General features: G+C 36.5%; 2 protein-coding genes across 4 annotated transcripts; one reads left to right on the forward strand and one right to left on the reverse strand.

The window, feature by feature from the left end:
• Positions 1–342: 342 nt before the first annotated feature.
• cdx1a (caudal type homeobox 1a) lies at positions 343–3,848 on the forward strand. The gene is made up of 3 exons (XM_067517679.1): positions 343–831; positions 1,854–2,002; positions 3,243–3,848. Exons 1-3 carry the CDS (start codon positions 486–488, stop codon positions 3,426–3,428), a joined length of 681 nt encoding a protein of 226 aa, XP_067373780.1. The 5' UTR covers positions 343–485; the 3' UTR covers positions 3,429–3,848.
• A 3,636-nt stretch (positions 3,849–7,484) lies between these two features.
• On the reverse strand, positions 7,485–11,450 carry LOC137133770 (inactive tyrosine-protein kinase 7-like). Of its 3 annotated transcripts, none has more exons than XM_067517677.1 (6): positions 11,254–11,450; positions 9,946–10,266; positions 9,552–9,809; positions 9,346–9,465; positions 9,006–9,113; positions 7,485–8,815 (listed from the first exon to the last, which is right to left on the reverse strand). In XM_067517677.1, the coding sequence occupies exons 1-6, from the start codon at positions 11,300–11,302 to the stop codon at positions 8,628–8,630; spliced, it is 1,044 nt and encodes a 347-aa protein (XP_067373778.1). In that variant the 5' UTR covers positions 11,303–11,450; the 3' UTR covers positions 7,485–8,627. The 3 variants fall into 3 exon arrangements, with proteins under 3 accessions (XP_067373778.1, XP_067373777.1, XP_067373779.1); XM_067517676.1 differs by having other exon boundaries at positions 9,250–9,465; XM_067517678.1 differs by lacking the exon at positions 9,946–10,266 and having other exon boundaries at positions 9,250–9,465.
• Positions 11,451–12,556: the final 1,106 nt, after the last annotated feature.

Genomic DNA, 12,556 nt, shown 5'->3' on the forward strand with positions numbered 1-12,556 from the left:
TTAAAATAAAAACTTTTGAAATGTGTGGATTTTGAGCTACTGTCCTGCTGACAGATAACGTTCCTTTTTCTGTTTAAACAGTAATTCGTATATACATTTAGTCTGTTGCCAGAGTCAATTCATTTTTTTAATTGACCCCTCGTTGCTGAATATCACGACCCCCGTGCACGTGCGAGCATGCCGTATGTAGGCCTGTATAGCTCACGCGCACCCTACGTGATGACCCGGAGAGACCGGGTTATTTGGGGTCATTGCTCAGGCAGCTCGCTCTCAGGTAAAACCTGACGTCATGATGATACTTTTGAACTCCTTGGCAGTAAATCTATAAAGGTGTGTAGTCTTACTGCACAGGTGGGCCGGCAGTTATCCTGAACCTTAGACTCAAACTGCGCGCCAGAGCCCGCTGGGAACAAACACGAACATGCCCCAGGAGATTTGATTAAGAGAGGTCTACCTGAGTCGCCCTAGCTGTCGGAAGAGCGAGTATGTACCCCAACTCCCAGTCGGCCCGACACCCGGCTCAGACCCTGTCACTGAACAGTCAGTACCTTCCTCCTGCGTATGACTTCAGCGGATATCACCACGTCCCGGCGCTCGGTGACGCTTCGACAAATGCGTGGAACCCCATTTACGCGCCGCGGGAGGAGTTTGCGTACAGCTTCCAGGCGTCAAACCCCAGTGCCGGCCAGGTCAGCTTCACCTCCGCGGAGCTGAGCGGCCCGCCCACCGCCGCTGGCGGGGGGTCGTTCACCCCGTACAACTTTATATCTGCGCAGGACACGTTCAGCCCCAGGAGGAAACCACATGAATCCAGCAGACCGACGATTTCAGGTGGGACTTTATTACAAAACAGACTGTGTGAGGACAATAATAAATAATATTGTTAAGGTGAGAAAATATTTGTTCATAAGATGGAATAATTCTTTAAAATAGACAAAACTGTCATCTTTCTCACTAGAAAAACTTACACAACTTGTTTGTGTGGTGTAATCAATATAGACAGATTAGAACCAACATCCTCCAACATACATCATTTCTGATTAATAGACAAAGCTGAGGGGGTTTGCAGATGACAGATATGGTTGAACACATATTCAAAGATGGGAGCAGTTTCGACATATACACAGTTAACCCAGACTGCACACACATTCATTGAGCTTTCCGCCTCTCCCTTCCGCCAGTGTGGTGTAAGATGTCATTGCAAAGCTAACAGTGGCGGCCGTGAAGTCTGTAGAGGTATCGCTCCCCACCCTCTCTGTCCACTGGGTGGGTGCACAAGGGTGACAAACCCGCCAGATAACGCTGGCACTGCAGGAAGTCTGCACAAGTCCCTCTGGATCACTTCTAAAGGCAAACCCCCAGTCCTTACTGATGTGTGTGTGTGTGTGTGTTAGTCTGCCTTGATCGATGCTGTCACATGGTCAAGATTTCAGATAAATAACTCTGACTCACCCTTTCCTAAGTGTGCGTGTGGACATGTGTGTCAATGAATAGCTGCCTGTGTAAACACCTATGTAAACACGCTCACTCCGATAAGTAGAACCACTGATGCAACGCAGCGCAGAGTCTTTACATTAGCTATAGTTAGTGAGATTAATAGCATTGATGAAGCTTTAAGTGGCGCCTGAACTTGAACAGGGCACCAGACGTCTTCGAATTAGTCGTCTGTTTGGCTACATCTCACCATGTGGGTGACTTCCTCACGCTGCAATAATTATCATACTGTATTATTAATGCTAGTAGAAAGTCCAAGCAACTACAGATATACACACAACACACCTGACCTGCCAGCCAGTCATTCAAACCTGTGCTGAGTGCTTTATTAATTCAGCTGTGGTTTTTGTTTGATCCAGGAGGGAAGACTCGTACAAAGGACAAGTACAGGGTGGTGTACACTGATCACCAACGTCTGGAGCTGGAGAAAGAGTTTCAGTACAACCGCTACATCACCATGAGGCGGAAGACGGAGCTGTCAGTGACACTGAGCCTCTCTGAGAGACAGGTGAGAGGAGTGGAGCAAACCAAAGTTAGCGGTGGAGAGGGACTGAACAACAGGAGAATGTGTGAGAATCAAAGGAACATTACTGAGAAAAATGGATGTGCAAATGTTAAGTTGCACATCAACATTATTGGAAAGCCATCAGCTATTTTAAGAGATGGTCAGTAAGTTTCTACATATGTGTTTCCTCAGGCACAACATTATATAACTTTTGAGCACAAAAGATCTTTCTTGACCTGGAAAACAGAAAATAGTGGCAGCTAGTCAGGAAGCTCTAGAGTTCTTTAATCTATGCAACTCTTGCTGTACAGCAACCACTGTTGCAACTACCGAATATTAGTAACTGCATGAGCAACTCTTCATACCAGAATAAGTTGGCTGTGACAGCAAAATCGGAGTGTGTTTCACTGGTGAAATGTTACATCTGAAAGAGATAGAAGCTGCTCTTTCTTTGCTCAGATGTTGCATAATCTGATTTCAAGGCCAAGGCCTAATAATTGAAAATGATTTAAAGAACGTACATGAAGAGTGGTTAAAAGAGGACAAATTGTCTCCTTTATTTCTAACTTTCTTTATGAGAAACTCACTTGGTTCCTTTTTTATGACGCTTTCTTTCTTTTGTTTGTTTGTGTGGAGAGGGAGGTTTAGGTTCTGTGTACATGAACTATTTCTGTTTAGAGTTACATTGGAAAATAAAAATGTAATTTACAGTAAAAACACACACATTGGCTCAGTAACAGTAGTTAATCTGCAGCTTTTCTGTGCTATCGTTTTTATATTAGCGAGTAAATGAACAAATGCACTCAGGTCATATGGATTTAATACTAACACAGACCACATTAGCAGAAAGTTCTTCCACTCCCTTTTGGAGAAACCAGCTTTATTAAAGAAAACCTTGGTAAGCCTTGATGTTATGTGGCCAAATAAAGCATTTCACATAAGTAGTGCTAATGGTGAAACCCTCAATCTCGATCTCATGGTTCTATAAATGTTCTGTTTGCCTACTCATCCATCTTGTTAAAGCCACAGCTGAGTGCAATAACTGCAGAGTAATTCTGGGAAAGTTGAAAATCACTAAACTTCTGCAGAGGTACTGTAGGCGTGGTGAGGATATGTCAGCACTTAACTTTTTAACTTTTCAGTTTTTGTTAACATATTTAATCAATGTCAAATTAGAGTCCTAACTTACTTAAGAGGTTTTTAATATTGATATCTCATATTTGTGTGTGTGTCTGTGCTCCAGGTGAAGATCTGGTTTCAGAACAGACGTGCCAAAGAGAGGAAGATCAACAGGAAGAAGCTGCAGAATTCCCAGCAAGCCTCTACGACTACACCCACCCCACCTGTGCTGGGCGGGCTTGCAGATGCCCACATCACCTCCAGCCCCAGCAGCAACATTTTGTCTGACACTATATCGGAGGACTTCTAAGTGGATTTCATATGGACGACTGATCAGCATTATCTGATGTGTACAGTACATAGTTTTAGTTTTAAGACGTTTAGCACAGAATGAATGAAGATGATTCACAACATATATATATATATATATATATATATATATATATATATATATATATATATATATATATAACATGATGTTATAATGCTGCACCTCCTGCCTATTCACAATGACAAGCACTACTTATCTTTTGTAAGTCAAATTGTATTTACTGTTTAAAGTACGGTATCACAGACCCCAAATTTGCTGTGGCTGTTGTTTTACAGACAGTGCGTTATCCTCTGCCCTTGGCCCATTTGTGTTACCTCTTAAACAGCGATGCCATGTGATGACACTGACTTTTCAGAGGTTTCTTTTTGTTTAATGTAGATGGTGTTGAAATAGGACATTGTAACAGCAACAGTTACCACATATGATGACATAAGATCTTATCTAACACTCTTCTGCTTGTTTTCGGGAAAGTAAAACTCACAGTGCTCCAAGATATAAAAAAAGAAACCAAGTAAAGCTACAAACTCATGCTCATTGTCACTGGTGTTTTCATATTCGATCAACCTTGATAAATATTGGAGACAGTCTGACACAAATGAACAACTGCCAAACACAGTTAATCTTTGTGAAAGTGAATCTTTCTCAGTCAACTAATCGTAAATAATGATAATGACATTATAAAAGACATTACTTAAGAAAGTTATGTAATAAACATATTAAACATTTGGATTCCGCAACATGGCTCCTCAGCTTAAAGACAGTGTCTAACTTGTTTGTTTGTTTCTGTTTCAAATTATACTAATTCCTCTTTTTTGTCATTTACATTTATGGGAAATAAAGAAATCTTAGCTTTTTTAATTCCAAGAATAGAAGAAGAAACCCACCAAAATGTTATGCCAAGGCTTTAATATTTAAATATTTTGACGCTTTTTGTTTGGATATTGATGCAGAGTGTATCATGTGAATGAATAATTCCAAAAGTGAAAGCCAATTTTCAGCAGAAAAGAAGAAGGAGACTGTAAACAGTACATAGTATAATGGAAAAGGTGATTACACATAAATGATAAAAACAGTAACAGCAGCGAAATTTTGATATTTAAACACAAATTTTATCAGGTGGCATATACAGTATAAAATCAAATAATGTTAGACTTCAACAAAAAGGCACTGAGAGCAGGCTGCGTTTAAATACTAGCACTGAGTAAGATGTTCAGACGGCAGTGTTAGCCACATCCTGACAAACAGCTGCAGATGAAAAAAGGCAGACTTTGGCTAAACTACATTGAGAACTGTAGTTACTAGTTAATTTTCAGATTCGGATCAACTTTATTTGACTTTATTGACCCCTTTATTGACTCTATTGACCCCCATTGTGAAATTTACAAACTACCCTGCATTGTGTAAATTATTTCCAAGTTCAACTATTAGATTTAAATCATATGATCATGAGTAAAGTCAGTAAATTCAGCTCTATTGTTAAAAGCTGCAACATAAAGTGATGAACATATTAATACATCAATAATTATAAACCAATATTGATTTTTAAGCTAATACTGCATTTGAGCTATTATTGTATATTTATTAAAGCAACATTACAAATGCAGGATTTTACTTGTAACTACAGTATTTGTACATGGTGGTAATGATACCACTGGTTAACTAAACTATCTGAGTGCTGATCTTGAACTATTACATGTGAGAAATGGTAATTCTTGTTGTTCCTGTTTTTAAATCACATTTAAAAAAAGAGGAAGAAAAAGTGGCAAATGTGGCAAAGCAAATTTGACATCGACCAGAGAAAGCTGAGAATTACAAAAACCAGCCAAAAGAAACCGACAAACTCGTACATGAAGCAAACAGGGTGTGAAGTGAAAGAATTTTCCTTTTTTCTCTTTCAGCACTTGTTAATCGCAATGGTTTGCTTGCATTTTGTTTAAGTCCATGCTGGTTTTGCTGCTTATTACAAATATAAAAAGCAGCAGAGCAAACAGGTTAATCGATTATGTTGTATTTTGTGTTTATTAGAACACAACACCGTCACCTGCTGTGTCAGTTTACACCATTACTTGCTTCCAATCTATCACAAGCTTTTGAAACATTTCCACAAATGAAAATGTTCTCGCCCTGCCACCAAGTAAGACATGCACGAGACATGTAAAGCTCCACCTGCCCACTCCCTATTTTTAAGATTCACACCATCCCACATTAAAAAGCTGCAGTGTACAAATATTGAATATATAGAAAGCCTAAGATAATTTGAAATCCATCTATTACCTTTACATTGTCGACTTGATAACAAACCTCATATTCTTTAAACATTAAGTCACATGAATGATAAGTTCAGCCAAAGACTTACGAACCCAATTCTGAAGAAATGGCACCAGTCAAAGTCTTGGTTTTATGAGTTAATGGGTTTGGTATGGTAATGCAGCATCACATGCAAGTGTCACAACAATGACAAAATCAGCTGGGTTTTATGCTGAAAAAATAAATCTTTAAATGTGGTTCAACGCTTATCAAGCAGTGTAAGACTTTAATCTTTTTCAATTTTCAGTTTTACGCACATGTTAAAACAGTAGAAACAATATTTAACTATTTGTTATCCATAAAGTTATCATATAGGGCAACCGATTGATCAAATGGTAGAAGAAAATTGTTGGAGCAGCTTTGTTAAACTTTGTTGTTAATTATTTGCTCAGTTTATGTCAGTCAGAAGTTCAACTGTGTTTAAAACACTACAACCATTGTGGATCATAAACACCAATTTTATGGCACTGCTGATCATCTGAACTTAGTGGATGGCTGTCGAGCTTTAACCTTAAACTATCAAACAAGTCGCCTCTGTCTTTAATTAAACCCATGCAGAAAAAAATCACAAGGTGTCTCCTTAACTACAAAGACAGATCATATCACCAAAACTGAAAACGTAAATGAGTCTCAGAGAGGAAATGAAGAAAGCTAAACTCAAAGGTAACAAACTTCGTGAACAATTATGGTCCATGGTGCAGAAACTAAAAACAACAGTGTGTTAAAACTAAGCATCCAAGGCTTTTAGTATGATTTGCCTTTATTCTGCAACTATTTAGACAATATACTGTATGAAAGTACTGTCACTAAACTGTGCTTCATGAGGTGATGTGAGCTGCACAGTTAAGTTACAGTATGAATCACTGAGTCACTGTAGAAATAGCAGAAACAGCAACTTTAAAAAACAAATATGGTAGATCGTGTCTCTGGGCATTAGCAAGAACTTATTAGCTCTTGCAAAGAAAATAACACTTTTTACTGTGACGTGTACTAATTTGATGTCTGATTAAAGTGCTCTTTCAGGCAGAGAATAAGGAGGTAGTTATGAACCTCTATGCAGTCAAAGTTCAAAGATTTTGTTTGTCACATATTCAAACCATAAAAATGTTTGAAGGATGAATCTTACGTTTGAATATCGATATCAGGGAAACCGCTCGTTATTTGCGGAAATGCTCCTGCATATGAGAACATCCTGTTATTGGATGTGTTCAGCATTTTAGATTGTGTCTCTTGTTCATCTAAAAAATTGCAACAACTAAAATGTATTTAAAGTACAAACTGTGGTGAATAATTTAGTTCAATTCTAAATAAACAGATATGTTTCACACTGTGTATTTTTTGGTATACCCCAATTATTATTTAAAAATCATGATGTTACTCCTGATGTTATTCCTTTGACCGTTTGAAACTAAACTATCTCAGACTGGATTATTAAAATGATTCAGTTTCCAAATACTGTAGTTTTATGTGATGCTACAACTGAAGAATCACATATGTCTGTCATGTACATTTTGAAGTGGAAGCCAGAGATACATACAAAGGAAATGCATTAAATTAAATATAGAAAACATAATCTGATGGTGTTAAGAGATAAAAATCTGAGATCTGAAAGTTTCTTCCTGTTTAAAATCCATGTACCTGCATCTATTGAATTCTACAGTGACACTACATTTGTCCCAGGTTTGTCAGCTGTCTGATCATTTTATTAAAGAAACAAAAGGAAAACAGTCATTTCCAAGATGTTTATTCTCTGCTGCTCTTTAAGGAAACACTAAAGTGTAAAAAGTGCAAAGTGACCATTCTAAACCATTAACCAATTTCATTTTCAGGCAATTTAAAAATATAATTACATTAGTTATTAGTCTATTAACACATTTTAAGTACAATCTTTATAAAACTGCAGTAATAAATATACACTCAAATATATCACTGCATTAATGATATGTTAATGTGAAATGACACAAATGGTTTGAACACCCTGTAACATATCAGGGTGTTAACTGTGGTTTTCATGAATAACTGATTGGTTATTGTATTAGAGTTTAGTTATTGGTTAGAATAAAAACTGAGGTCTTAAAAAAACAGAAGTGTCTAATCATGGAAACTAAAAAGAACTTCCTGAGAGACAAGATATTTCTTCACAAATTTATCTTTAGGCCAAAACCTGAACTTATTGAACATTAATAACACACACATACACACACACACACACACACACACACACACACACACACACACACACACACACACACTGCACTGTACTGCTAAAGAACCGTCTTTCATTTCACACTGTGCTAGAGGTTATTTAAAATGGTCTGACTCACATTTAATGTATCTACATCTATTTAATAAATAGATTCAATTTATAAAATGCAAACTTTATATTTTCATACACGGTTAAACATAGCTCAGTTATATTACACATAAATGCCGATGACTGAGGTTATGTTCTCTGTAGAGTAATTACACTAAATACATTACATGCACATTCTTAATCTTTGTTATAATTCATCTTTACTGCAAGTTTTCCAAACTTTAGCAGTGAAATAAAAGTTAAAATGTTATAAATCAGAGTAATAAACAAAAACTCTTCATGATGTCAAGATAATCACCAAAATTGTGGAATACTTTGAAAATCATTGTTCAAAAAGATATAAAATTATTTGTACCTTTGCTTAGTGGCAGATAATGTTAAGCCTGTAGGTCATTTAAGACTTGAAAATTTCATGTGTGGTTTTAACCCAAAAGTAAAGTAAAGAAAACAACAATTATATATGAACTTTCATGGTTTGTGTATAAAATCACAATGAAATAACTTCCTTCCTCCCTCCACCATCAGTGGTACAGTCTTGGTGAACTCAACACTCAGTATTAACTGTCTCTGTGGACCTTGGCATAAACACAATCGTCTCCTGATGGTTTGACAGTCTGCTGAGGTCGACCAGAAAACCTGACTTGGCCGTACTCCACCTCCACCTCTGCTGTCTGCTGCAGCTGCCTCCCCTGTTGCTGCATGATCCTGACATCTGCATAGGTCACTTCTTGTTCATTATCTTCCTCTGCCAAATAGAAAGGAGAAGTGACATAGGAAATATTAAAAGTATCATGAAGTTGTGACATGAGTAGATATATGTAGTGATAACAGTGGACTGTCCATTAAAATATACAAACTATTCTGTTAATCTGTGATAGGCCAAACAATACTTCTGGCAATGACTAATAAAAACAAGGAAAAGTTTTGTTTTGTACCTTTAGGTTTGTTGTTTTTCTTTTTAGTCTGAGTACAGATGACTGCCAGCCCAATCACTAAGAGAAGAACCAGTGCTGTAAGTACACCAGCCACTACTGGCATATTACCTGTTTAAAGAATAAAAGACACAAAACAAACACAGATACATAAATAGCAAAATACAGGTGTTAGCGTGTAGACAAATGAATAAGATGGGAGAACGATACGAATTAATTCACTAAAGCAGATTTAGTTTTCACTTACTAATAAACCACTGGATATCTGAAGCAGTTTTATTGGAGATATTATTGGTGGTATTAGTGGTGGGTTTACTTGACATTATGATATCAGTCTCCTTACCCACAGTGTGTGTGGAGGTTGTAGGGTTTGTTGTTGGTTCAATACACAGTGTGTTATTAGCTTTAAACACCCACTGTGATATTTGTGTCCCATTGGAGGTGCAGTTAATAAATATGAAGCCTGTGGACAAAGAAACAGATCAGCCATGACCTGACATCATCAGTGTCAACATCATCAAACTGTTTTCTACTCATGTTCTCACTCACCACAGTCAGGTGTCTTCTCTTCTTTGGAGACACTGCTGACATGATTCCTGACTGAACAGACCAGGTTTCCTGAGACCTGTTGTTTCAGAGTGATGCTGTTAGTCTCATTATTTCCAGAGAGGAGCTCAGCATCTGTCAGTGTGTGTCCATCCAGAGTCCAGCTGTACTGCGGACTGTCCCCTCCTTCAGAGGAGCAGGACACCCTAATCTCTCCCTGGGACAGACACTCAGAGACCAGCAGGACAGAGGACACAGGAGCTGAAAGAAACATCACATGACTTTTGATAATAAGATTCTATTGTGGTGTGTATTGTTAGATTATGAGAAATGTGTGTTTGATCAATGATTCTGAATCTCTGATAGTTAATAAATACGTTTTTAAAAAGTTAATTACCTTGAATAGAAAACTGTAGATTTTGCAAAGGTGATTTTTCTCCATTTGAATTAAATATTTGAAGATCATATTCACCTCCATCATTTCTGCTCAGGTTATTGATTCTAAATGTTCCATCACTGGGAGTAAAGAAGGATCTGTTTTCTAACATGTTAATAAAAATAGCATTGGTGTACCATGTAATTACGTTTGTCTTGTTCTTCTGCAATGCAAATCTAGTTATTTCTGGGCCAATGTCCACCAGATGAAGAACCACAGCTCCTCCCAAAGCTCCATAACACTGAGTTTCATTCTGTCTGACATCACAGTACGTTTCCACACCTGGAGATTTTGACACAGATCTTGTTAAAATTATAAATGTCACAGTTTTCTGACAGTGTTTTAGACTTTATGTTGTTGAGAGTATATAGTAAATTTAGTCACAAACATTAAAATTTTAGACATTGTATGGAGTCTCATAGTAATAAAATAGTTTTTTTTTTTTCTCTATTTAGCCCAAAACTATGTAATAGATAGATTTTGGGGGTGAAAGATATAAGGTACAAAGGCAACACCAAGGCCTCTCATAACATATACACCTGTCTCAATAATGTCTTGTGAGGGTGGGTCCTTTCTTGGGTTTGAGTTTAAGTAAAAGCTTTTGAGAGAGATGTCAGAAGACGCTGACTTCCAGTTGTTCTTCTCCATGCCGGCATGTAATAAATAGAGATAGTTCATCACACTGAGTCTTGTCATCAATTCTTCAAAGATTTAGTTACACTTGACTAAGGAAGAGGGAACATTTCTCTAACACTGTTGACTTAATGTAGGATAATAAATGCTGAATTAAAAGGGAAATAGTGAGTTAATTAAACTTTTTTGGACTGTAATATGTAAACAAGCATCCATATCCATAGTGAAAAATTCCTAATGTTCAACTAGCAGCTTTTCTAAAGAGACCAAACTATAATTTGTTTTGTATTTTGGAGAAAACAAAAAGAAGCAAGAAAAAAATTCAAGGTTTTGTCTTTTATTTGTTTCTTTTGTTTGACGTTATTTAAGGGACATTTTAAAGGGGAATTTACGTTCTGTGTGTTAACTAAATATATAAGTAGTAAAAATAGTATAAGAAATATATCATAATTGTTGTAGTTATTTATATATTCATGTAGAATTGAAGCTAATGCAGTCGTCTTTTCATCCCTACAGCTGAATTTATTCAGGATTTAGTACGCTTTGGCCCATTGCTGCGTAAAAATGCATTGCTGGTAAATGTGTTGTGGATATATTGAATCAAAAATTAAAAAGTACCACACAATAAAAACTCACCATGGGAGACTCCCAGTAACACGACCAATAGTCCAACCACAGCTTCCATGTCTCCTCACTGTTCAGCTTCTGTTGACCCAGTCAGCAGCTCTCAGACAAACTTTACTGTTTCATCCAAAATAAAACGGTGTGAAATGTGTCCTGATAGAGATTAGTCTCAAAGGAGAATGTGTGAAGACAGTGTTGTGTTTGCCTTGTTGAAGGCTGAAAGAAGAAAAGGAGAAAAGGAAGTGGTGTCTGCTTCACTTCCCCTTTTAGCCTACAACAGGAGGTCTTCGTGTTCATGGTGGACTGAGTGGAAGAGACGGAAACATTTCTCCTTCACACTGAAAGGGGATTTCAGACTGACTGTTGACATTAATAAGAAACTGATGTACTGACATTAAATTAATTTCTACAAACTGATCTTGGTGACACATCATGACTTGTAATTTCTTCATGTTATTGTTTTTAAAAAAATAAAAGATAGAACATGGATCATATTTCTCTGCACTTTATATTCTGAGCAAAAAAGTCATCAGATATTTTAAAAAAGATATTAAACTATGGGAGCATTTGTATAATTACATGAAAGATATTCAAAACTATGCTGGTTGGATAATAATGTTCCATTGAATTCACAGAGCCTAAAGAGTTTTTAGACACCAACAACAATACAAAACATAACCAAGAAAACATCTGAAAATACATTCTCTGAAATGTAATAATTATAATTGACCAAAACAAAACCAAGCAAATGTATTTGTAATTTTACGATGTGATTTTCAATAGGTGAAAACTGTAGGATGATAAATACTATAATATTCTGTTATACTTATCATTAATTTACAGATACATTAGGTCAGTAGCATAGTAAAGCTTTAGATTATATCATTCACTAAATAATACTGGGGTTATTGTTTTTGATTTTATTAAACTATACTTGCATTATAAAAACCATCTAACTATTTCTATTTTTTATTCATTTGACAATACCAATCTACAGTAAAAAAAAAAATATGGTTTCGTCTTTTATCAATGAAATTTGTCAACAAGGAAAAGAAAAGCGACAATGTTCCTCTCAGGCTCAAACTGAGTAGCCGATTAAACAAAGTAATATTCTACTATTGGGGTAAATTGGATGCAACATGTTTTATACAAGTACTTCTCTGGATTATTAAAGGTCTGAACAGCTCTAAGCTACATTTCAAATGTTTTATTTTCAAGCCAACATCATTTAGTAAGTTGTAGTGAACACACACTCACACATGTATATATGTTGGTCTGAAAGAATTTTCTCATTTTTTTCTCAGCTTCTGTCGCC

Source organism: Channa argus, chromosome 10, assembly GCF_033026475.1.
Source record: "Channa argus isolate prfri chromosome 10, Channa argus male v1.0, whole genome shotgun sequence".
NCBI lineage: Eukaryota > Metazoa > Chordata > Actinopteri > Anabantiformes > Channidae > Channa > Channa argus.

Excerpts from the sequence above, each read along its gene's own strand:
- cdx1a (XM_067517679.1), top strand. The coding sequence starts at position 486 with ATGTACCCCAACTCCCAGTCGGCCCGACACCCGGCTCAGACCCTGTCA. Across the intron at positions 832-1,853 it reads CAGCAGACCGACGATTTCAG|GAGGGAAGACTCGTACAAAG; the intron begins GTGGGACTTTAT and ends TGTTTGATCCAG. Across the intron at positions 2,003-3,242 it reads TGAGCCTCTCTGAGAGACAG|GTGAAGATCTGGTTTCAGAA; the intron begins GTGAGAGGAGTG and ends TCTGTGCTCCAG.
- LOC137133770 (XM_067517676.1), bottom strand. The coding sequence starts at position 11,302 with ATGGAAGCTGTGGTTGGACTATTGGTCGTGTTACTGGGAGTCTCCCAT. Across the intron at positions 10,267-11,253 it reads GTTACTGGGAGTCTCCCATG|GTGTGGAAACGTACTGTGAT; the intron begins GTGAGTTTTTAT and ends CAAAATCTCCAG. Across the intron at positions 9,466-9,551 it reads AGAGAAGACACCTGACTGTG|GCTTCATATTTATTAACTGC; the intron begins GTGAGTGAGAAC and ends CTTTGTCCACAG.